General features: G+C 43.2%; 1 protein-coding gene across 1 annotated transcript in view; it reads left to right on the forward strand.

Moving 5' to 3' along the window:
* Positions 1 to 26,894, forward strand: part of LOC146809831 (histo-blood group ABO system transferase 2-like) — a 742,328-nt gene that overhangs the window by 303,905 nt on the left and 411,529 nt on the right. The window contains exon 4 of the mRNA XM_085616681.1: positions 23,509 to 23,580. Coding sequence (XP_085472807.1) covers positions 23,509 to 23,580 — 72 coding nt within the window. The remainder of the gene's footprint in view (positions 1 to 23,508; positions 23,581 to 26,894) is intronic.

Below are 26,894 nucleotides of genomic sequence, written 5' to 3' on the forward strand. Positions count from 1 at the left end.
CACACTTCACTGCTGTTGTCGTGACCAATAATATTTGATGAGGTCCTTTCTACCTGGGTGCCAAACAAGATTTCCTCGTGTGGTTCTTTACCACGACCCAGTCTCCAGGACACAAATCATGAGCTTTAGTTGGCTGTGCTGTGGTTGCATCTTCTCCAACCTGGTGAGACACAGAACGTACCAGATCAGCTAGTCCTTTACAATAGTCTAACACTAGATCATCAGTTATATTCATCAATTTGTTTCCAGGTACAAATGTTTTTTTTTTTTTCCAGAGTTTTATATAGCGCGAACTTGACCCAAATCGGGTATCAGAGGGCTTTACATAGCACCAGTTACGTCACATGAGGACACACATTCATTTTTGTTAGGCACAGGGAGATTAAGTGCTTTGCCCAGAATCACAGGATGTTCAGCGTCATTGCCGAGACTCAAACCCATCTTCCCAGATTTGAGGTCGACCGCCCTAGCCGTTAGGCCAACTCCTCTCCCCAAATGCTTGTTTCATTGCTCTTCCCATGAGGATCGCATGTGGACCCAATCCTGTTCTTCAGTCAGGAATGCTTCTAAGGCTCATCAATACAAGGGGCAAAGCATCAGGCCATTTCAGTGAAGTCAATGCACACACTTTTCCTAACCTGGATTTTATTGTACCATTGAGCTGCTCAACCACTCCAGAGGCTTCTGGTCGATAGGCACAATGTGATTTGTGCTCAATTTTAAAGCTGTACAAATTAGTTTGATTATCTCTTTATTAAAATGAGGTCCTCTATCTAATTCCAAAGTGACTGGAAATCCAAATCTAGGTATGAGCTCTCTCAACAGTAGTTAGGCAACTGTGAGACTGTCATTCCGCCTTGTGGGATAGGCTTCTACCCATCGAGAAAACAGACATTCAATGAAAAGGACATACTTCAAACCTTTGCACGGTGGCAACTCAATGAAGTCAAGTTGCAATCTTGTGAATGGTCCCTCTGCTCTTCCAATTTTTCCCCAACTGACAACCGTCTTCCTACCTGGGTTTTGCTGTTGGCAGGTCAAATACCTCTGGTAGAGACTCTCTGCAACTACCCTAAACTTGGGATTATACCATGTCTGTCTGAAATGTCTAATCATGGAGTCCCTTCCAATGTGTGTAGTTCCATGATATACCCTAGCCATTTGTGACAACAAGCTATACAGCATTATTGGCCTACCATCTGGACACACCCACACTTCATCGTCTGCTCTTCTTGTGCAACCTGATTTGATCCAGTATTCCTTTTCCTTTGTGTCTGCCTCATCCTGTAACTGTCTAATTTCGTCCCACGTTTCAAAAGCAGAGAAAAACATTATCTGGCAATTGGTAACTTCTTTTTCCAATCCTCTGTTCAAGGACATAGTATGTCGAGCACAAAATTGTGTAATTTGGTCAGCTTACCGATTACCCAGTGTCACATAATAATTTCCTGACTTTGGACCATAGCAATTTCTTTTGGCAATTGCAATGCTTCCAATAGTTTTTTGACCTTTTTTCCATTTCGGATGGGGGATCCTGAAGAGGTCAGAAATCCCCTCTGTAGCCACAATTGGCCAAAGTCGTGAACAATCCCAAAACCATATTGACTATCTGTGAATATGGTTACTCTCAATTTCCTCCCGATTTTACATGCTTGGGTTATAGCGAACAATTTGGCTATCTGTGCAGACTTGACTCCTCTTAAACAGGAAGCTTCTAGGGTACCTTATATAGTACATACAACAAAGGCAGAACTCAGTTCTCCATTTTCCCTCCTCAAGCATGACCCATCAACAAACATTACATAGTCTGACTCTTCCTAGGGGACGTCAAGGATGTCGTGCCTGGGCTTTGTACACATTTCTGACACATCCAAACTGTCATTATCAACTTCCTCTTTCACTTCTTCACAGTATGAATCAGGCAACAAAGTTGCTGGATTCATCATGGTGCATCTTGTCACACTTACATTCTCAGCACCCAATATTACTCTTTCATACTTAGTCAGCCGACTAGGGGTCAAATGCTGAATACAAGTCTTTGTTAAAAGGATCTCAACTTAATGTGGCACATACACCTTGATAGGATGTCCCATCACAATTAATTCACTCTGTCCCAGACTCACACAAGTAGCAGCTACTGCTTTTAAGCAGCCAGGTAATGCCGCAGCCACTGGATCGAGAACAGCAGAAAAGTATGCTACTGGAAGTCAGGACAATCCGTGTCTATGTGTTAACACTGAAAGTGCACAACCTTCCCTTTCACAACAGAACAAAGCAAACTCTTTTGTATAATCTGGCATTCCCAATGCTGGTGCTTGACACAAACAACTTTTCAGTTTTACAAATGCTTCTTCACTTTCATCATACCACTCATTCCGATCCATCCCATCCATTCGTGTCAACCTTATCAAAGGTTTTGCAAGCAGTGAGAATCCACTGATCCATTGACGACAGTATCCAACCACTCCTAAAAACATTTGCACTTTTTTCTTGGTTTTAGGCAAACTCATTTGCTGAATCACTTTTATTCTTTCTGGCATCACTTTTCTGAGTCCTCTTTCTATCTTGTGTCCTAAATATTGAACTTCTTGTCGGCAAAACAGTAATTTTTCTGGCAACACCTTGTGTCCTCCTTCTGCTAAATGGTTCAATAAAGCTATTGTGTCAATGACACAAGCTTCACGTGTCTTTGATGCCACCAATAGGTCATCAATATACTGAACCAAGACCTAATTTCCTGGCATAACCAAGGTCTCCAAACATTTTTTCAGAATTTGATTAAAAATCGAGGGACTCTCTGTGTACCCTTGAGGACCGTGGCACCATGCCAAAACACGGTCTCAGAACCGGAATGCAAAAAGATATTGGCTATCTTGATACAATGAAAATGAAAAGAATGCCTGGTACAAATCAATCACAGTGTACGAATGAGAATCCCACGGTATCTGATAAAGAATCACTGCTATATTCGGTACTAATGGACAACAGGGCACTACTATTTTATTGATTTCCCTCAAATCTTGCACTATCCTATATCTTCCACTAGGCTGTTTAAGTCCCATGATTGGCGAATTACAAGGACTGCTCAATATTTCCTTTAAAATACCATGTCCAATCATTTGATCAATTACTGGGGCAACTCCTGCTTTTACTTCAGGACTCATTCGGTACTGTGGTGTGTTTGGATATATTGCACCTTCATTCACCACAATTTTAATTGGGTCTACTTTTGCCATTGGACCAATTTCCTTTCCTGTAAAATCCCACACATCCGACCTCACTGTGGTTTTTAATTCATCAGGAAAATAATTTTCGGTAGGAAGTGAAAACATCTCATCCACTTCTGTTCCCTGTTTCGCTAACATCATCTGGAAAGCAACGTCTTCATCAGGTGTTTTGGAAAGCAACACCATCAGGCGTACAGAGATGGTACAATTCAGCTTGCACAATAAGTCCCTACCTAACAAATTCACTGGACTTGAATCACATACCACAAACCAATGCATGTCTCTGAAATTACCAATATTTACTTATTTGAGACTCCTACAACTTGGATAGTTTCTCCAGAGAGGGGTAAGTTTGAAATTTCTGCTGCTCTCACAGTAGAACGGATAGCGCCAGTATCCACTAGAAAAGTGATGTCATTTCCTTCAATCTTTCCATCAACAAATGAACCTGACTGATCTACCGCCAAGGATGCGCCAAGCACACACTCTTCCTTCCCCTCAGGCACCGTCATTGGGACATTTCCGAATCACTCTCATTACTTTGCATTCAATATTGTTGAATCGTCTGTGTATTCTTACCACTCTCTCCCTGAAATCCTTTGTTCACACTGTATCTCTGCACCTGAGCGCTCACATTGTTGGGCATAGGGGCTTGTGACACCTGCAACTGAGGAGTAACTACCTAGTGCTGTTGTTGTTGATGCACACTACCTCATTCTGCATCTGTGGATTTAAAATTTGATTTACCCCATTATTCTGTTGAATATTTCTACACTCATTCTTCCAATGTCCCAGCTTGCCGCATCCATGACAAGGATATTTCTTTTTCGCTTCTTCTCTACTCCTTTATCCTTTTCCCTTATTTCCATTTGACACGATTATTCTGATTCTGCTCATTCATCTGGTTATCAGGCAGGGGTAGCCATTATTTAAGGGATTCATGGGTTTTAGCGTATTCAGCTCCTCTCAGTCTTGAGGGGATAGAGGGCCTTAATTTTTGCTTTCAATTGCTTTCAATTTTTGCTTTCAATTGGATCCCTCAACCTCCTTCTCGGGCATTCTCATTTACAGCCCAGCGCATTGTGCAACTACATCGCCCAGAAATCGCTACTGTACTCTAATTTCACTGTACTAGGATATTTCAACTTGCATGTGGATGACCCATCTTGCTTGCAGGCAGCTCAGCTAGTGCTGTCCCTCGCACGGCCAATTTACCGCAACATGTCATCTCCCCCACCCATAAGGCAGGTCACAATCTCGACCTTGTGTTCTCTAATTTGAAGTCACTACGTACGGAGGCCCCCATCAAAATAGTTTGGTCTGACCATTATCTGGTTCCATTTTTCTTTAGCATGGATAAACCCTGTCAGAATAGGGGTAGCCAAGCTTTTATCAGAAGAAGTTGGAAAAACTTGACTGAAGCGTCCTTGGACCCTATCTTACAGGCCAGCCAGCCTACACTCTCGACCGATCCTAAAATGGATTCCCGGGCTCTAACTCAGTGGATTTCTACAGCTGTTTATTTCACGGCCCCGGCTAGATCCGCTAGGTCAGTGAGGCTCTGCCCCTTGGTACTCGGACTCACTTAGAGCCGCCAAGAGCAGCTGCAAACGACTGGAATGGCAGTGGAGGGTGAACTATTGTGAAGCGGCAAAAACTACCAATAAAAATGCACTGAAAGAATTGCATAAACTAATCAGAACTGCCAGGAGGGATTACATAGCTAGCTGCATTTATAAAGCTGAAAACTCTTCTAAAGAGGTTTTCAAGGTGGTTAATTCTTTTATCAAGCCTAAAGCATTAGAGACCGGTGCACAACCATCCCTCTCTCTGTGCGAAAGTATTTCCGACTTCTTTGACAACAAAATCCAGATGGTCTACAAGTCTTTCTCGGGGATACGGGAAACAGAGAAATCTGACAGTAGAGCGGGAGGCACACAAGAAACCAACATTTACGAATTCTCTGATGCGGGAAATGTTGGTGGAAACCCAGGGGTTTAAGTCAGGGGCACCAGATGACCCTTGCCCCCCGAAACTTTGGAAAGTGGCACACTCTCTGAAGTATGTGCTGGTATACATTTGGAATTCATCCCTTGCGTCTGGCATTTTTTCCCGATATATGGAAACATGCTCCTATTGCAGAAAAAAACAAATAGATCGGAGGGGGATTTAAATAATTACAGGCCTATCTCTCTGTTGCCTGCGCCAGGAAAGATGCTAGAAAAACTGGTGCAGCCACAATTGACTAATTTCATTGAGAGCAAGGGCATCTTACATGATACCCAATCTGGCTTTAGATCGGGTTTCAGTACCAAGACGGCACTCTTGGAGGTGGCTGAGTCGGTGAGGTTGGCGGTGGACTCAGGGGCATCCGCTATGTTGGTGCTCCTGGATCTATCTGCGGCATTAGACACTGTTGACCATACATTGTTGTCTCAGAGGCTGCAGGAGATGGGCATAGTGGGCACGGTGCTGGCCTGGCTGAACTCCTACTTAAGCAATCATTCTCAGAAGTTCTCACTACAACCCTTTGTGTCCAAACCAAAACAGCTCTGGTGTGGGGTTCCTCAGGGTTCAGCGTTGAGTCCTCTCTAGTTCAATCTATATCTGGCTCTGCTGTTCTCTCTGATAGCTAGTTGGGGGGTAAAGCGATTTCTTATGCTGACGACACCCAGCTGTTTTTCTCTTTTAAAGAGCAGTCCAAGGACTCCTTCAGGAGCTTCAAAGGCTGCTTGAGAGATATTGCATTGTGGATGAATAACAACAAACTGAAACTCAACGCAGGAAAGACGGAGGTGATGTTCTTCAGGAAAGAGTCACCTCCAGCTCCGGATCTTTGGTGGCCAAGGAAAATGGGCCTTCCCTCGTCCCCTACAGACATTATAAAAACTCTTGGTGTGAAGTGGGAGTCTGATTTGTCATTCTCGGCTCAGATACGGCAGGTGACAACCACCTGCTGCAGTAAACTAAGAAATCTGCGAAAATGTCTGCATCTACTGCCTGAGGCGTGCCGGAAAATCATAGTCCATGCTACAGTGACATCCAGGTTGGACAAACAGCCTTTATTCAGGCTTCCCAAAGTACCTAATTAGACGCCTTCAGATGGTACAAAATGCGACTGCGAGGCTGATTCGGTGGGTCCCTTACCCACATCATGTCTCTCCGCATTTAAAAGAACTCCACTGGTTGCCCCTGGCTAAAAGGATTGAGTTCAAGGCGCTGACACTGGCAAATCAGAGCCACTCATGGCAACTGCCCCAGCTACTTGAAACAAAGACTACGTGGCTATAAGCAGACGAGATCTCTAAGGTCCAACTCACAAAGGCTGATCTGCATGCCCCGCTTCAACAAGGCCTGCCTAGGTGGCTGATCCTTCACGGTTGGGGTGGCTAAAATGTGGAACTCTTTGACAGGCGACTTACGCAACATAGAGGCAAATACTCTTTTTAGGAAACAGCTTAAGACCTGGCTTTTCAGGGCAGAATAATGGGTCCGCGGTTTCGCTTCTTAATTTTTCATCTGCATACTGTCGATCGTTCTAGCGCCGGGACACCTCTGTTTGAGGTAGCTGTTGCACTTTACAAATGTTTGTATTATTATTATCACTTCGAGAACCAGAAGTTGCCTCTTGGTGTTCTGCTAACTTCACTTGTGCCCACATCATTTTCTCTTTTAACTTTTTGTGTTTGGCATCAATGTCATCACTGCCGTACTTTGCATACTTCAAAACATCATCAATCGGCTTGCTTTGCCAGCAAAGCATATGCTGCTGAATCATCTGACTAATTTCTGACCTTAATCCATACACAAACCTATATATAAAATGTCCCATATCTTTATCACCAATGTTCCCAAATCCACTATACTGCTTAAATACTTGTAGCAACCTTTTGTAGTATGCATGCACTGACTCCTTAGATTCTTGAGTTGTTCTATCTATCTTAACCCAATCTATTTCTTAAGGAAGAATGTTCCCTTTTAGAAAGGTAATCACTTGATTGTATTTCTACATTACTTCCTCTGAAGGTGTGTCTGTCTTTGAATCTCTAGGATACTCTTCAGTTGGCCAATCAACTGTAATTTTAAATTCTGTCCACAAATCATTTGGTACCACTATATCAAACTGACCATCCAAATCCACTAAAACCTTTGAAACCTTTACAAATCTCTCTACCTGCTTGTACCATTCAATGGGTTTTCCCCTCAATCTAGGAAAATCATTCGTAAAGGACAAAATATCCTGTCTACTCCATGGAACATGAACATATCCACCACCTGGAACTTCTCTCATTGAACACATCCTTCCTACCCTTTCTACTTCTCTCAGTAGAAATGCAGATGCTTCTTTTGTACCTGCTTCATCTCTCTTCTTTGTCCATCTGCTTCTCCATCGATCTACGTCTCCCCATTTCTTTAATATATGCATTAATTCCTCTATTTGCAATCTCCTTCCCGACGCATTCAAACTCTTTAAATCCTTTTCAGTAAACTCTGATCTTTAGGGTTTTTGTAATATTTTTGACTTTTCCACATCTATTGCAACTAAAGCTGCTTCCATTATCTTCTCATGAAGATTCTTTGTTTTCCAGGTTATGCTTTTGCACAAAAACAACAATTCTTCATCTCCATATGAACACAGTCTGTCTGAACTTATTGTACCAATAATCATTTCCTCCAAATCCACTCTCATCTGGCTTACATCTATAGTTTTTGTTTCTTGTTTCTTCTTTTCTAATCCTTTTGCCCATTCTTCTAGATATTCAGTTAAAAATCCAGTAGAATTTCCTGTCACTGGGGTAATAGTTGTTACTTTCCTCCTTGTATCTATGGGTGAAATTCTTTTTGGGGTTTCAGTCACAGTTTCAAGATTTGGGAGATGTAATAATGAAGCATTCGAATCACTCTTTCTAGTTTGATCTTCTAACATCACTATCTCGTTTCTAACACCATTCTTTGAAACTGTCACATTTTGTGGTTTTGGTGTACCACTTTTGTCACCACACAGTGGAATAACAGGACCAATAGTTACTGGTACTGTCAATGCTTCAGCATTCAAACCTAACTGATTTATTTTCTGAATCATCTCTTCTTTTGTTTAATTCAATGCATCCCTTTCCTTTTCTTGTGATGCTCAGATGACTGTTGGATCATACAGAACTTGTGGACCCAATGGAGTTCCCTTCATAAGGGCACTTGGAGTTGTATCTCTAGCACTTTCTTGATAAGGTGGAGGTCTTTTGACTAGAATATCTTCCAACAACTCATTATCAGATTTATCACACCGTACTCCTGTCACACCTATATGTTTCATTTTTTCCCTACATTTACTCCTTTGTTGATCCTCAGCCGTTAATACTGGATATAAACCCTCCGTTACTATAACCCCTCTCCATCTTTTCATTTGATCCCTTTCGGTGTCAAATTGGTGTTGGGTAAAAATCCTCTATTTATTCTTCTGCCTTCTCTGTATTTCTCTTGCTCAAATGCCTCAACTTCCCATTCTTCCAAAGCCTCATACTGTGTAGGATTTGGTTCTAACGAATTCATCCTGTTTCTCAAATTCTGAAGAATCCTTACATTAAATGTACCATGATCTAGAAAAGCTAAAACACCATCATCTTTCGTATACTCCACCCAATTTTCCAACCATACACATGTATGATATCTACTTTCCATCATCATATAGGAAGCTGGCATATTAGGAGGTGGCATAAGAATTCCCTGCCTAGTTACTATGAGCTTGTCCTTCTGAAAGAAATTCTTGATCTTATTATTCAACTTCATTTTCTTGTGACTAATTAATTTAGTTGGTAAAAATCCCCCAAACTCTTCAGTGTTTTCACGAATCCTGTTCGCTAACACTCGTCCCAAACCAGCGCGATTCACAACAACAGTCCAATCAGGTCTCACTATGTTTCTTTTTCCACAACCAATACTAGTACAGGTCCTGTCTACTGGCCAATCAAGGCTTATAACACACCCACTCGTCTGACCAATGCAAGCGCGGCTCTTTGTGACGTCAGTATTGCTCCTACTACAAACCCTCCCTTTACAATCTGGACTTTTCACACGCCCGCTGTTTCAACCAATTCCAGTGCAGCTCTCTGTGACGTCAGTATGACTCCTGCTACTGACCCTCCCTTCGCAAGGTAATACAACAATGCATTTTCTTTAAAAATTTCTGCTAGTAACAACGTAAAAACAGCGCTACTCTGCTCCGCTAAACCAAAGATAGTTTCTTCACTTGCTTCAAAGAGAAAATACTTCCTTTCACTACGAGTAAAAACCACTGTTTACCCTTCACTTAAGCTTGGGGAGGACCTGTTACTCCTCTAGGGATACTCCTCCTTTGGGTAAGTCCAAAGTTTCACAAGCAGGCCCTTTGCTGTCATTCACACTCTACTTTTATATGATATAGTCCCTAATATAACACCTACAGCCCTGCGTAGCTTTTAGGTATTATGACAACAGAAGAGTAACCTTCTGCAGTGTGATGTCCTTACCACACTCTTCTAAAATCAGTTCCCGGGATTCCAAGGTATCTCTGTACCTGTACTTCCAGACAACATAGAACACAACACTAACTCTTGGTGTTAAACATATAGTTAATATTCAGAAATCAATATTGAATAATAAATAATCACCAGACTAATCAATAATAACCATCGCTCTGCTACCAGAAAAACGGATCCAGCGGAAAGCCAGGGACGAACACCTCACAATCAAATGAAAGATTCAATGGGCTCATATGCACAATCAGATTTTGCTGGCTGTTTCGCCGGGAGTCAAGTTTTGTAATTTCACTTCAATCTTGATTAGTTAATTCACTTAAAGACTCAAAATTTCATTTGAGAGATTTTCTCAGTGTCTAACTAATCTTAACAGTTCAACACTCTTCCTTTGGTCGATGGACCAATAGTTGAGAAGTTGATGGTGATATGAACAATTAATTATCTAACTTACTGATCTCAGTGAAAATAACCACAGACTCTGGGTAAGATTCAATGAATTTTATCTAAATCTCAGTCATAAATGAACGCTCATTAATACAAATTCACAGTGCAAACACCATTAACTTTTCATGGGAGAGAAAAAAATAATTTAGCAATATACATTCGATTCACAAACTCATTCAACAAATCGATGCATTAAGAGTGGATAGATGAAGAGACAAAAGGCATAATAAATTATACATTTGCAAAGGTATGCACATTTGAGACAGAATAATAACTACCCAACTCTCTGGCCCAAAGGGCCCAAAAGGGCTGGTGGATGTCTCCTGATTAAGAATCAGGAGACAAAAACTATAGGACAGGCTCAGGGCAATACTTACTAAACCTTTTCTGCAGACCCGACGCACGGGGCGCATCCCTCACTTACACTCTCTCCCTCCTCGATATTCTTCCGGAATCTTCAATCTAATCAGGTTATCATTCAGGTATGAATCTTCCCAGTCTGTTTTCTCCTTTCCTCATCAGCAGCAGCTCTCGCCTCTCTCTCTCTCTCTCTCTCTCTCTCTCTCTCGTTCTCTCTCTCTCTCTCTGTCTCCCCAAAGTCTATCTCCCCACACCCCTTAAGTCACACTAGTTATAGTCTTTATTTCTGCATGACGCACCCTCAAATGTTACAAATCTTGATGAAATACAAACTCTGATTGAGCAGGGACAGAGGAGTTGTCATTCACATCATGCTGCTATATTCAATGTAATAATCATCTTTTGTCTAACACACCTTTCCCCTTTAGCTCATTCATTATTCAATTGTATTTCCTTTCCCATTCATCTAATGTTGCAAATCAAAATAACATATGAATACAGTTCCACAGTCGAGAATTGGTTTCACACTTTATTCCGTTCTTGGCTCTTGGCAGCCTGTCAGCGACACGGTCAGCATGCCACATCATGAGTTTTCTGCGCATGCGTAGCTTGCTTCTATTTCACCACCATCTTTTTCTCTTGCATGTAACAGGCCCAAACGTACACTATTAATAAAGGAATGATAAACAGATGTTATTTTTCTCAAATATGTGATTTTGCACTGTTCACCACCCGCTTCTGCTCTAACCCATGTTTTTATCTCTTTCATTAAGCAAAAGCATCAGCAGCAGTAGCTCTCTTTATATTCAGGCAGGCATATGCCGGGCATGCAGTGCCTCAAGACCTAATGTTAGTAACTCTTGTGCATGCGTGAGAGATTTTCCCTCTCAAAATGGGTTGGTCACTTTACTGTCTACGTAATTCTAATTTGCATATGAGCAAAAGCGTTTTCCAGTTTAAAGCGGGTTTTAGTCGCGTTAAATTCTATTTTTATTAATTAGGCATGCGTAAAGCTCTTCTCACCATATGTAAATGTTGTGCGTGTATATTAATTTAGTTTTTGCTACTATTTCTAACAATTAGTAATGTTAAGGAGGGATTTCTCAGAACAAGTTTCGTTTTCTTGAATCCTTGCTTCATCAGCATCATCTATTTTATTTTGTTCTCTGATGTTCTGTTTAATTTTTTTTCCGGATATGAAGTGTTAGATAATGTTTTCAGTAATCATAACTTACTCTGCCTATCCTTTTACTGTAGTGAATCACCAGTGGAGAGTCACTGGCTGCCTGTACCCTTAGTTGCCACAAACATTTAAGGTGTACTGTAGAAATAGGAAGGAGTTGACTAATCAAAATTATTCAGTAGTATTGTTGCATGTAATAAAGAGGACTTCTTTGTATGTTTGAATGACAATGGGGGACCTCTAGAGATCACCACATGCTACAGCTCACCGTGCAGCTCCATTAGGGAGCTGTGTTCTCTGCCAGTTTCGAATAGCATCCAGAAACCATTAAGCTGGCATGATTCAGATTGCTTTAATACACATGCAGAGTTGCTAAGATCTGCTGACACCATTCAGAAGTGTTCAGAGGCTTATAATTTGGCTATAACAATTAGGAAAAAGAAATCAGAGCGGAGGCCTCCGAGTTTGTCATTAGCTAGTACCCTGAAAGATTCCTCAGCATTTTGGAAGATTATCAATCACCCTTTTTTAAATTCTACAGAGATCAAGATTGAGACTGTGATTGCGACTGATACCTGGGTCGATTAGTTTGATGATGTGTGTTGTAAATCTGGCTTGCTAAACAATTCTTGTGCCATAAGAGAGGATGGCTCATGCCACAGAAATGAAGATCGGGCTGCATGAAGTCATAATGGCCATAAAAAGGGGCCTGATAGGGAAAGCACCAATCAGTAAATCAATCAGGGTTGGTAAAGCGCAACTACTCACCCACAAGGGTATCAAGATGCTGGGTCGGGGACGGCTCCGTTGAGTTCTGGGGTCATACAAAGAGCCAGGTCATGAGGTCCTTCCAGAAATGGAGCAGTGTGGGGGCTTGCCGGAGGGGAAGTTTGTTCCAGGCCTAGGCTGTGAGGTAGGAGAAGAGCTTTCCTCCCATTCAGGCCTTGTAGATGCATAGAATGGTGGCCAGAGAGAGGTCCGCTGATAGGAGGTGTCTTTTGGGTGCATGGAATGAGAGGTGGTTGTTCAGGTATGTTGGTCTGGTGTTGTGGAGTGCCTTGTATGCGTGAGTGAGGAGATTAAAGGTTATTCTTTTTTTGATAGGGAGCCAGTGGAGAGATTGTGGAGGTGTTGGGTGATGTGGCTGTGACAGGGGATGTCTATGATCAGTCTGGCTGCGGCGTTCTGGATGGTCTGGAGTTTGCAAAGTAGTTTCTTGTTCATTCTGGTGCTGAGAGCATTGCCGTAGTCCAGTCTGCTACTGATGAGAGCATGCCTGACAGTTTTTCTGGATTCGGATGGGATCGTTCAGCACCGGTTCATTGTGAACGAGAAGTCTAGTATGATGCCGAGGTTTCGTGCCTGATCAGTGGGGTGGGGGGTTCCGAGGGCTGGGGGCCACTCAGAGTTGTCCCATGCAGAGGGGGTGGAGCCAAGGATGAGGACTTCTGTTTTCTCTGAGTTGTGTTTCAGGCAGCTCTTCTTCATCCGGCTTTCGGCTTTCATCCATTCTTGGAAGTTGTGTCTGGTGATTAATGGTGATGGGTTTATTGGTGAGGGAGATGATAAGCTGGTGTAGGAAACAATGTTGAGCCTGTGGTTTCTAATGATAGTTGTGAGGGGGCCATGTAGATGTTGAAGAGGGTGAAGAGAGTGTTGAAGAGGGTCTCTAAGGGGTCGCCCCAAACCTATTCAAACAAAACTCAGAATTTTGGGCACGTCTGTTGACAACGTCCTGAATGCTTTTTGTAAGGTATGGCCTCCCAAGACTTGGTCACTCTTTATAATAGTGCCTATACTCAAAAATGGGATAGAAGCGACCCAAAATGTTACTGCCTTATCTCATTGATTAACTCTAGAAGTTTGGACCAAGGAATATAACATTATATCAGATTTGTAGTTAGGGTTTCAGGAAGGATTAAATACTGTTGAACTGTGCGTTTGTTTACATGTATTAATTAATAAATACATTATAGCAAAATTGGTGAATGTTTCCCTTGCCTTCACAAATCTAAAATCTGCTTTTGATCACGTAAACCACTTAAAGTTCTGGGGCATACTGACGGCAATAGGAGTTCAGGCAAATATAATAGGCTATTTAAGGCAATTACATAATGAGGTTTTGGCCAGCGTGAGGTAGGGCTCAAAGGACAAGAATCACTGTATCTTTTAATCTCTCCCAGGGAGTGTTGAAAGGTTGCACATTGGCACCTTTTTTGTTGAAATTATACATCTGTGGTTTAAAAAAACATCTTGTAAATGTGGATGCTCAGCATGTTGGAACTTGCTCTGTACCTGTGTTACCCTACGTGGAAGATGCAGTGCTCATTGTCAGGAGGCAGAAACTGAATGATAACTTTGTAAGCTTTGTGAAAGTTTTGAAGCTGACATTGAAGCACTCTAAAACTCTCATCATGATACATGGGCCCAGGAACACTAGGAACATGCCCTTTTTCTTAATAAGACCAACATCGCATCTGTATACATATGAGCTAAATTAAACCCATTTGGATTGAGGTAATCTTGGAAATGTGACAGAGTTTTTCCTCTCAAATATGTTGGACATACCTGAGCTAAACAGAGAAGTTAGGCATGTCATAGGATATTAATCGCAGTACATAACATCAATTTCCATCACATTTCAGGAACATTTTTTGGGACTTGGCTCTCTCTGCAGGGTCATCCCCATACTTTCTGCCTTCTCTCCAATTTTTGCAGATTTTTTGGGGGGGTTTTTACTCTGCACAATTTACCACTGATAATGATTGGTAAGTGCTTGTGCTCTCTCCTCAAAACATGTTAGATTGGCTTTTACCCAATGTGCATATTTAATTTACTTGTATGTCCATAATAAGGTGATACTACCTGTGCCCAGGTCCTGTAAATTAAATGCACTAGAGGGCCTGCAGCACGGATTGTGACAGCCCTTCAAGTAGCACTTTAACCATATCTCAGGACTGCCATTGCAGCCTGTGTGTATGCAGTTGTAAACTGCCATCTCGACTTGGAAAAGTAAGCCTTTTGCAAGGCCCAAACCTTCTTTATTTGGAAAAGGTTACAAGTCACCCCTAGGTTAGGCCCTGTACAGCCAAGAGGAAAGAGTGCAATGTATGTTTTTGAAATAGCCCTTTTTAAAGGGTCTCCCTCAAAACTTTTGCCTCTCCCTCCCTTTTTCTGACTTGTTTATATTGGCTTTAGGACTCTGAGATTTTACCCTTGCAAACCAGTACTAAATTGCATGTGCTTTCTCCCCTAAAACATGGTTTGATTGACTTAACCACAGTTGGCATGTTTAATTTACCAATAAGTCCCTAGTAGAGTGTACTACATGTGCCCAGGGCCTGTAAATTAAATGCTATGAGAGGCCTTGCAGCACTGATTGTGCCACCCACACAAGTAGCAATTTAAACATGTCTCAGGTCTTCCACTGCAGAACCTGTGTGTGCAGTTTGCACTGTCATGTCGACTCAGCATTTAAAACCCCTTGCCAAGCCTTAATCTCCCCTTTTATTCCATACAAGTTACTCCTAAGGTAGGCCCTTGGTAGCCCATAGGGCAGGGAGCTGTATAATTAAAAGGTAGTACATGTACTTTTAAGTTTTATATGTCCTGGTAGTGAAAAACTCCCAAATGTGTTTCTCACTAATGGGAGGCTTACCCTTCTCATAGGTTAACATTGGGAAGTCCTCATTACACTTTTAACCTGATTGAGAAGGAGTGGATCTGTCAGGTTTCATATAATTGGAATGGTAATGATAAATCCTCTTTACTGGTAAAGTTGAATTTATCATTAACCTTTTATAAATGCCACTTTTAGAAAGATGGCATTTCTGCTTTTATCCCTGTGTATCTGGAGCCTAACTCCAACACACATATGGGGTGGGTGACAGATGGACTTGTACATTCCCTCTAGACAGCCACACACAAAGGGAGCTTAGGTGTGACTGATTGGCCATCCATATCCTGATGGGTCATCCGGGGCAGGATGGGGTGGAGGAACTGACACACCTGAATTGGCTGTGTCCTGTCCCCATACAATGGGCTGCATATCCCCCTGGAATGAGTCTGGAGCAAGAGATGGTAGGTAAGCAGAGAAATGTTAAGGCATGGGCAAAGTGGGCTCTGGCCCAGGGCCTCAGCCTTTCAGGCCCGCCCCCCGATAGAGCCAGCTCTGTTCTGAAGAGAGTCTCGCCATGATGACCTTTAATAATTCTCAAATAGATTGTTTTATGTGCTGTTTTCCTTTAATTTATTTTTAATGTGGGTGATTTGTGAGAGTCTATCACTGACATTTTGCAGAGAAATGTGTGTTTGTTTCATGCAACATTCACAAAAAAGGTTTATTAGATCAAAACAGGACCTTTGCACATGAGAAATAGGAGGGTGTCACAGAAATTATTTGCAGTAAAATGACTGAGCTACTGCTGTGTTACAAATACAATATTGAAAACACACATCACTATCCCTGAATATTAGATGTAAAACACCATTGGAATTTGGACCAGTGTGCCTGTGCACTGTCAGTGACCTGGCCAAAGAGTGCATGAAAGAGCTGAAATTGGATCATAAATTCAAAGCTGTTCTGAACTCTGGGCCCTAAAATATGTTTGGCCCTGGGCCCCCAAATCATTTAGATGTCGCTGGAGGCAGGAGCTCTGTGCACTTGCCCCTTGTTCTAAGTCCCTGGGACATCAAAGTCTCTTCATCAACCTGCAACAGCACCTGGACTTCGCTTGCTGCAAGTCTTGACCTGCTAAGTAGTGTCAATCCAGTCATGGGCCTTTGTAAGTAGGTATGAAGTCCTGCTACATTCAGAATCCACGCATTGATGCCGTTTCACCGATCTGAAGTGGCGCATCTCCCTGAATGCATCACTGCTGCCGCAAGGACTGAAGCCATTGCTGACTGCGCGGCACTTCGCCTCCATGAAAATGTACTCTATCGTTCTAAAGTGATGTGGAGTCTTCTGACGCGGAGGGGGCCTTACAGGGTGCCAAAGCGTTACTGAGGGACTTCGGTCACTTGTCGGGCTTGAAGGTCAACTGGGGCAAGACTTGTGTATACCCTGTTACACAGTGGGAGGAGACCCCCCCCGCCCTCGGGGCTATCCGCTGTGAAGCTCGCTGTCTGCCGTACCTGGGAGTGCATATCTACCGCACCCAGCAAGATCTGTTGGAGGGGAATGTTGGGAGGGCGGTTAGAGGTCTAGCGGGCAGTATTAGATTCTGGAGCACCCTACCTCTTTCGGTAGCCGGGAGGGTAGCGCTACTAAAGATGGTGGCGCTCCCGCGATTGTTGTATTTTTTCCGTACGCTCCCTATTTGGGTGCCGGTTTCGTTCTTCCGCAGGCTCACAGCCATGATCACGGGTTTTATCTGGGGATCTGGCAGGCGGCGGGTGGCGCTGGCCACGCTACGACGGCCCAGAGCAGAGGGAGGGCTTGCTGTGCCCGACTTCGAGTGGTATTATCTGGCGGCCCAGCTGCAATGGCTAACGCAGGCGGTGGCAAGGGAGTTTAGAGGTCCCGAAGACCCGCAGGGCAGGGTGATCCCGCGGCATGTCCTTTCTTTTATTGTCTTCCAGCAGCGACTAGAGTTGTCGCAACTGACGCTTGAGGAGCGGACGCTCCGGTTGTGTTGGAACCGCAGCTTGCGGAGGGTCGGCACTGTTCACCCCTACGCCCCGGAGATCCCATTGGGCATGTGCACGGCCCTCCCCCACGGAGGGGACTGGTCGGGGCTGGCTCAGTGGGAAGACCTAGGGCTACAGATGGTGGGGGACCTGTACCTCAATGGAGCGCTCCAGCCATTCCAGGGACTGCAGGATTCCTTCGGGATCCCGAGGGGAGATTACCTACTCCACGCAGCCCTGGTGGCAGCCCTACAAAAGCACTGGAACACGGGACTTTCTGAACCGCAGACGGCTGCCGGCTGTCAGTATGTGGTCATGGTGGCGGGCACGGTCAAGGCCGTTACATGCCTCTATCAGAGAATGGCGATGGAACACCTAGCCCCGTTGAGTGCGCTGAAGGATAAATGGGAATTGGACATCGGGAAGCCCATTCCGGACTTGACGTGGCCCAGGTTACAGAGACGGGCCTGGAAGAGCACACGTAATGCCAGGTTTCAATTGGTGCAGTACTTTATCTTGCATAGGGCTTATTTGACGCCAGCTAAATTATTTCAATACTTTGGGGGTTCCGCTCCGCGGTGCCCTCGCTGTGGGGAGGAGGGGGCCGACTTTAAGCACATGTTTTGGTCCTGTGGCGTCCTCTGCGGTTATTGGGGGGAGGTCATTGATTGCTTGACCCACATAACGGGGCGGGAATTGGGGGTGGACATGGGAGTTTGCCTGCTGCTGTGGTTCCCCCACACTCCACGCACGAAAGTCACGAGCAAGTTTTGCGACCTAGGGCTGGTGATGGCTAAAAGAGAAATTACCCTGCACTGGAAATCAAGAACTGGCCCCAGCTTTGAGAGGTGGAGAACCACCTTCACAAAATGGGCGGGTAGCGAGAGTACACTCAGGCTGCAGCTCGCATTGCGGGGAAATGATGAAAAAGCATTAGCCATGGCACATGCATGGGAAGCATTAGTGGTGGACCTCCGAGGGTGGGGCGCAGAAGCAGAGGAGGGCATTGACGCACAGGAGCAGCATGCAGCAGAGTAGCGGTGGAAAGGCTACTGACGGGTCACACGTGGGGGCGGGAGGGCTCCTCTTCTCCTTGCTGCTTGGCGCCTGATCATGGGGGTGGAGAGTGGCTCGCGGCCGCTCCCACGGCCAATCACGAGATGGACTTCTCACGGTACCTACGACTATGGCACACTGACATGCGGGTGGGGGGAGGGAATATTTGTGTTTGGGGAGTGTTGGGGGCAAAGCATTGATAGTTGGAAGTGGTCTGCACTGTACTATGCACTGGAGTATATTACTAGGAGAAGACCAATGATATGCTGGTCATTGCAGATGGCTATTGTACTTGAATTATGCAATAAAAATTGTTTTTGCAAAAAAAAAAGTGATGTGGAGTCTTTTTGGGATGTTTTCACTGTGTTACTGTTGCACAAACACTTTATACATTGCCTCTTAAGTTAAGCCTGACTGCTCTGTGCCCAGCTACCAGAGGGTGAGAGCAGGTTCATTCAGGGTGTGTATCTGACTTACCCTGACTAGGATTGTGGTTCCTGCTTGGGCAGGGTGCATACCTCTGACAACCATAAACCAAATTTCTAACAATATTTAAAAAGTAGGACATGTGCTTTTAAGTTTTACTTGTCCTGGTAGCTAAAAACTCTTACATTCATTTTTTGTTGCTACAAGGCCTACCTCTCCTATAGGATAACATTGTAGTTACCTTATTACATTTTATAAGTGTTATTTCCAACTGAGAACAGGTAACAAGTCCATGTTAAGTGATGCTGGAAATGGAATTTGAAATCCTAACTTATGGTGAAATTGGATTTTAATTTTCAATTTTGGGAAAATACCTCTTCTAATAAGTTGGCATGTTCTTGCCTTAGCCATTTGGTGCCTGCAGCCTGTCTCTGGTTACATGACTGGATGCAGGTGACAGGCTTTGTGTATTCCTCTTAGACAGCCACACACAATGAGAAGCTTGGTGTGACTGGATGGGCCATCACTGTCAGGATGGGAGGGAGGAGCTGGGCCAAGCCCCACTTCCACCTGAATCTGATGAGTCCTGTCTCCACATAGTGGTTGGCATACCCCCTGTAGTTAGTCTAAAGCCAAGGCAAGGAAGGCAGGGTACCTGTTCAGTTCAAAGGCATGCCTCTAGAAGCTTCTCCCCACTTCAAAGGCAAAACTGGGTATACATCCAGGACCTCAGACACCAACTCTTCAGTAAATTTCAGGACCTGTGGGTTTTTTCACAAGAGAAGGACTGTTGTGCTGCCACAAGGACTGCCACTCCGCTGGACCACTGCTCTGAAGGAACTGCTGTACTGACCTACAACCCTCTTGCCTGGAATGAAGGACTGACCTCCATCTCTTGAACCTAAAACCCAAAGTGACTCTAAGGGCAATTTGTCTGGACTCCTGATGTGAAGTCTCAGGGACACACCAGGCTTCCTACAGCCATGCCCCTGGATACTGCCATCTGTGAGTCTACCCTGCCAATTGGTGCCACCCCTGTCCTGGACCCTTTGAAGTTGCCCAAGGGGATCTGCCAACCTATGTGGATCCAGCAGAACTGATGCATCTCCTCTGCTGTGCGGTGCAAACCCCAGAAGAACTGACACATCGCAGCTGCTGCTTGGATTGGACCCGTTTCAAAGACCTGCATTGCCGCCGCAGCCCCATCGGACCAGTCACTGGAGGAAGCATCCTCGACTGCAGCTTCAATTATGATGCCGGACTCTGCCTCGCAGCCTTGCAGCTCTTTGGAATGGAAGCATCGCCCCGACTGCGCATCCCATCCTCGATGCTGGACTCAGCATTGCAAGCCCCATTGACAGGATCCTCAATGACAATGTACGCATCACAGTCGTGCTGCATCCTAGAACCTACACATCCCCTCGGCTGTACGACGCATCTTCAATGCGGGTCCTCACAATGCTCTGGAAGCCAGGATTTAAGGTACTTTGTTCAGCAGGCCTAACTGGGTCCCTATAGCCAGCCCACGCTACATCGCAATCAACTTGAATTTATGCCTTACCCTCGATCTGGCATGACCAGATATCCATAGTTGGCGCTTTGTGTTTTTCAAACACTGTTTTCACTAAAATCTTTAAACATTCATAACTCTGGTTCTACTGATTGGATTTGTCATTTTGGTCTTGGTTTATTTATCAGAATAAGGTCTATTCTTCTGAGCTAGTGCGGAATTTTTTTTTGGGTGTTTACTTTATTGCTGTTTGAAGTGTTGCACAAATACTTTACACATTGTGTCTAAGTTGACCCTGACTGCTCTGTGCCAAGCTACCAGAGGGTTGAGCACAGATTAATTTAGGGTTGGCTTGTGCCTCATCCTGACAAGAAATGTGGTTGCTGCTTGACCAGGGCTCACACTCCAGTCGACCAACAACCTAATCTCTCAGAATCTGCCTCTTATAATTAAGCCGTACATATCAGCATCTCTGTACCACTTTTGGTACTTATGTCTGTGTTGTATGTAGTTTCTATTGTGCTAGTCGTTTCATCACATTGTTCTTGTTCACTAGAAAATGTCTACTTCCCTCTGGTTGATCAGTATATGTAATTTAAAATAAACAAATAAATAATGCATGCCTGTTGGACTAGACAGTGTGTGTAGTGTGCTACATTTAGAGTAATAAACACCCTAGACATGAGAGAAAAAAGTATTTATTCAGGGCCATGGACCTAAATAAAAGTCTGCACCAACCCATTAATCATAAGGGTATAGAGAACAGATTTTCACAGGAAGAGGGGTATTGGTTGACTGTCTTTGAAGAGCATGAGATAAATACTGGCCTCATTTGCATCTTCTAAAAAGCCCTGCTCCTGTTGCTTATGGTGTGTGACACATAGATATTATTTAACTCTGCACACCTACGCAGCGATGTTTTATAAATCATGGGGATAGGTCTGCAGTGGGGAGCTTACTTCGGGAGCAGTTTGGCTCCACCATAGCTCTGTACTAAGAGTGCCGGCAAGTGTGCCCTTGAGGGAGTGTACACTGCATGGAGAAACTGCAACTCATTGAAGAGGTCCTAGTTACAGCTTGAGCATTGCATTGACGAAAGAGAAAACACAGGTTGGTAAAGGTATCCCACTGCCCTGCTGTATATGCAGAGGTTCCTATGCCCCTTGGCGACCATTTTGACCAAACTCTGCCTCTGCATAAGGGCTGTCCACATACACCAATCTCTGTGTTGGTGTCACCTGTCAGGTAACCCTGCTAATGGAAGTGAGGCGGGCACATGTGCCCTCACCCAGGTTCTACCCTTTATACCCTTTCTGCTGTGTCTGTATGATCCTCCACTTAGAGCTGCTGGGGCAGTAAGCAACAGTTCATACAATGGTAGACAAAATGTTCCTGGTCACACCTATTCAAGAGGGCTGCCACCATATTCTGTGCCCTTCGAAACTTATCAGACTGAATCCGAGATAGAATCCAACCAGCACATACTAGATTCCATCATCAACATCTCACATTACTTTCACTGGATTTGCTGTTCATTCTGGTAAGTGAGGGCAGTTTCTAAACTCCAGTTGAAATTAAGCTGCGATTCTGAGCCCCTTCTCATGTTTGCCAAGTGCCGCTAAGAAATCATTTGCATAGAGGGCAGGGCCTTACTATAACTACTGCCAAGTCTTCTATTCCACATGAAATATTGCTTCGCAATCTCTATAATGGAAGTCTCCGACCCTTCCGTATTTGTTTTCATTCCGGTGATTATTTGATCTTGTGCAGCTATCAGCATTTCTGTAGCTTTGAGCTGGGCATCTCTAGTCCCACAAAAAGCATCGTCAGTGTAATCATTGATCTTTAGGATAATGAAATGATTCACAACCAACAAAAGGCCTTGTTATCTAGCAAAGTTAGGTAAACACTATTTGTGCATTTGTTTCATACACAACATGCAGTTGCTTATGTTTTACTTGGATGTATGTGTTTAGGAAAAAGGCTACAATTAACAAACTGGTATGGAAAACCTACTATAAATATACCTAAATAACACACATTTTGCTGAATGTTACATGCTCTGCAATGGTAAATCTGTTATATTGAATTTCTTCATGGAGAAAAAGAGTGTTCTTTGCTCTTGCCCTTAAGTGCTTAACATTGCCTAACCCTTAAACTCTGTTTAGTTTTAATCCTTAGCCGTAATCCTGCCATAAATGCTTAAACCTTGCCTAACCCTAAAGATCAAATTTAAACCTAATCCTAACACTAGCTCTAACCTTAAATTATATGCTTGAAGTTTGCCTAACTATAAAGCTCAATTTAAACCTAATCCTAACTATAATCCTGGCCCTAACTATGGCCATTACCCTAACACTAAACCCAAGTGGAAATGTAATGCTCACCATGGCAGTTTCCATGACCCTAATGCTAACTCTGCCCATCACTATACATGTACACCTTTACTAATGTTGAACAATGAAGAATTCTTCTTTTCTGTTTATTTTTCCTTTATTGGAACTATGCAATTGATGTTACCATTTTTCTGCATTTGAATTTTGCCATAAAGAATTTCTTTAAAGAGAATTCTCCAGAACCACATAACTCTGTTTCATTTTAGTAAACTTTTTTGCATATATAGTCATATGTCAGTGGCAGCTTTCAGCTATTCAAAAGAGTTGTTGGTTTGTAAATCCGATTGTTGCTAACATCTTCCTTAAGGGGGCAAGAAGGGATTTGGTTTTACCAACTTGTATGCGTCAATAGATTGTGATAACAGCAAGCCACCAGCATAGAGGAAGATAGCATCTTCTTATCTTTAGGGCAACATAGAGATGATGCTGCATCTGGAAAATGGTTGGACATTGACTCACTTCCCTTGGAGGTACAAAAAACATCATTTTACAACTCTTACAGGTGAGAAATACTGTTTAGGCCATGTCCTAATCATATTTGGTAGGCAGGCCCAAGATGTAGTATGTATTGAGGCTCAAGAGACAGCTGATATGAGATCTTTTGTTGCAACATCTAATAACCTGTACTATAATAATGCACTTACCTACCAGTTCTATGTATCATAAAATCAAAATGTGAATGAACTAGGCAGATTTCAGTAAATTAGAAATTAAACTGGATCTCCGTTTAATCAGAACACTTACATTTTTTTCCTTTTTAAAGACAATGCGACACTGAGAATCATCAGGTGACGAATACTGAAGTGTTTAAGATTTTCAATTGGAACTCGGAAAGGTAAGAATGCCCTTAGAAACATACAGTATTGGAAGTTTCATTATATAAAATTTAGAAATATTTGCTCTATTTCAAGGTGGCAAATGCAAAAACAACAGTTGATGGACCAAATGCAGAACAATGTCATACATTCACCCCAGTACAGAGATATGGGCCTAAATCCATCGTTTTTTTGCTCACCATGCCGTGCTAGTTTGAACCCAGCCTTATGCAAATCAGTCTTGACCCTGTGCCTCATGGGAACAGTCCAGCCCGAACTGCCAAGCCAGGTCCTCCCTGGACTGGAAACAAGCATCCTAGGACCGGTTTTGGGGTTTCACCCCTCTTCAGCCAGGATAACTTGATTCCAGTTCATGGAGAGCACGGGACCCACGTCTGGGCATACCCTTCCCACTCGGGTGACAAATGCAAAAACAACAGTTGATGGACCGAATGCAGAACAATGTCATACATTCACCCCAGTACAGGGATCTGGGCCTAAATCCATTGTTTTTTTGCTCACCATGCCGTTCCAGTTTGAACCCAGCCTTATGCAAATCAGTCTTGACCCTGTGCCTCATGGGAACAGTCCAGCCCGAACTGCCAAGCCAGGTCCTCCCTGGACTGGAAACAAGCCTCCTAGGACCGGTTTAGGGCGTTCACCCCTCTTCAGCCAGGATAGCTTGATTCCAGTGGCATGGAGAGCACGGGACCCACGTCTGGGCATACCCTTCCCACTCGGGGTGACAAATGCAAAAACAACAGTTGATGGACCGAATGCAGAACAATGTCATACATTCACCCCAGTACAGAGATCTGGGCCTAAATCCATCGTTTTTTTGCTCACCATGCCGTACCAGTTTGAACCCAGCCTTATGCAAATCAGTCTTGACCCTGTGCCTCATGGGAACAGTCCAGCCCGAACTGTTTCACTATTTCAAGGTGGAGCACTATCTGAAAGCTCAACATGCATTCTCCAATCACATTCCCAATAACACCCTCATCAAATTCACATTTTATGTATCTTCATGCTGTAAAACTTTGGCGTTTTTCTTTTAAAATATTGACCTTCTAGAAACAGGCCTATTTTTTGTCTATACTCTCTCTCCTTTCCAGGATTCACAGTGAACTTAGTTTCTGTCTTTCCCTTGCCCTCTAATGCTGCTCACCTAGCCCACAGAAAGGAAGCAAGTAATATTAGTGGTAATAGGCCAGTGCAATGTTTATTAGTGAAAGTGCTTGCTTGTTGCTAATTTTGTTTTGTGCAGCTGTATGGATGGGTAAAAAAGCATGAGGTTAATTTGTTTTTTAGTGGGTGGATAGATGGGAGAATGCATTTCAAAACACATTAGACCAGTGATATTGCTCAATACTTAATAGGTTCTAAAAACCACTTCATATGGAGTTTAAAAGGATCCTCTGAAGCAATTTTTCAAGTCGATGATAAACGGTGCATTTTAAAGTACATAATTCCCAGTGCACTATGGGGCTTTAATTCCCTGTATGACACATGTTGAATAATATACTTCAGTGCCTCTAAATAGGACATAGTGCTGCCCACAAAGATACTGCCAGCACTCTGATATACCTGTGTAAAAAAAATTAGTGTCCAGAAATGTTTATTTTTTATTTGTGTTTTTGGATCATTAGAGAAGGAATTTAGCTTGGGTAGACATTGCTGATCCGGGATGAAGTTTTATGGATGACGTTTTTAAAAATGGTGGATGAGTTGCAGTGATGATGTCATATTTCAGGAACCATGAGACCTATTTTGGTGTTAAAAGATAGGTTTTGGGGGTCAATTAGTCTAATAGAGACGGAAAATCACTTGTCAGAGCAACCCTTCTGCCAATTTCCAAAATGACGGCTGTTATATGGAGAAGAAGAGACATATATAGAAATGAAACAAATACTGTTTTTTAATCCTTTTATATATACACCAAACAATGTTTTTGATATGAATATGAAAAAAAATGTTTATAACTCCTGTTTTAGACACATTTTCGTAGTTCACTTTATGTATTTGTTTTGGCAATCACTTGTGGGTCATTTGCAGAATGTTGAACATTTGAGAAGAGCATATTGGCAGGGATATCTTTTTGTAGCAAAGGTTTTAAAAGTGCATGTATGTGTACGTTCTGTGAGAAGACGCTTTAGACATTTCATACATTTTAGCACCCCGTCAATGTCTGCCCAAGCAAATTGACGCAGATCTTTCTCTACATATGCATGATCCAAAACATTTACACTTCTTCTGATCAAGTAGAAGGCTCTCCTAATGTGGCCATAGACAGAATATGGCGTCGGTGGAAGGTCCCTTAGCGGGACTGATCTCTTGATCTCACTGTACCAAAGATCCTCAAAAGTGTGACAGTCAGAACTCATTTTCCATACATGTACAAGGTATCTTTCAATGTCTTTATAGTCACATTCTTCTTCTGTCCCAGCAAATCCTTTTAGAAACTTAGCAGGTTCGGCAGTTAAAGCTCCCAGCTGTGCTCCAATTTGCCCATAGTGTCATCACCTGTAAGAATATGTGCCTTGAAGAACACTGGGCATCTCTGGGTCAAGTTTCTCCTACAGGGTTAAGTGTCTTTTCTCACCTGTTCCATAACTTATCCGTAACTCTGACAAGCCTTTACTTATGAAAATTGCAACAAATGTAAGTAGCACAATAATAACAGCTATGTCATTTGACAGTACAATGACTCGATTGGAATCATTTCGGACAGCCCACTCAATCTGTGGCAAACACGAATGCCAGCTTCCTCCAAATTGCTGTTAAGTTCTCGAACAATATGGCTTGTACCTTTTGTATATATCTCTGCAGGCACCAACTCCTCATTGACAATCATTCCACTTGCAATAATTGGAAATTCAGTGTTCAGTGAAGCATCAGCAATGTTTTGGCGAGTTAACATCTCCAAGTTCATCCTGTTCGATGTTGATGACCAAAATTTATCAAGTTGCACAGGTATAGGGGTACAATTTTTGATTCAGGCTAGGTCAATAGTTCCACTTGTAGACATTGGTCTGATTCTCTCACATTCTTTGACAGATAGTTCAAGATAACTGTCAAAGACAATGTGCAGTTCTTGCAGGGTGCTCACTGACTTTGATATCTGCAGAACAGCCTGGATGACCTCTGTGAAGTTTTGCATGGAGGAAACCTTGACCATTTTGCATCTGTGACATATATTCTGCAACAAACGCAGTTTTCAATGAGGACAGTTTTTCAAATTGACATTCTTCAGGTGAAAGGTTTTTTTCATGCTCTTGTACGACTTTGTGCTTCACTGGTTTGGTTGCAGCATCTCCATCAAATAATGCTTTTT

Source organism: Triturus cristatus, chromosome 7 (assembly GCF_964204655.1).
Source record: "Triturus cristatus chromosome 7, aTriCri1.1, whole genome shotgun sequence".
NCBI lineage: Eukaryota > Metazoa > Chordata > Amphibia > Caudata > Salamandridae > Triturus > Triturus cristatus.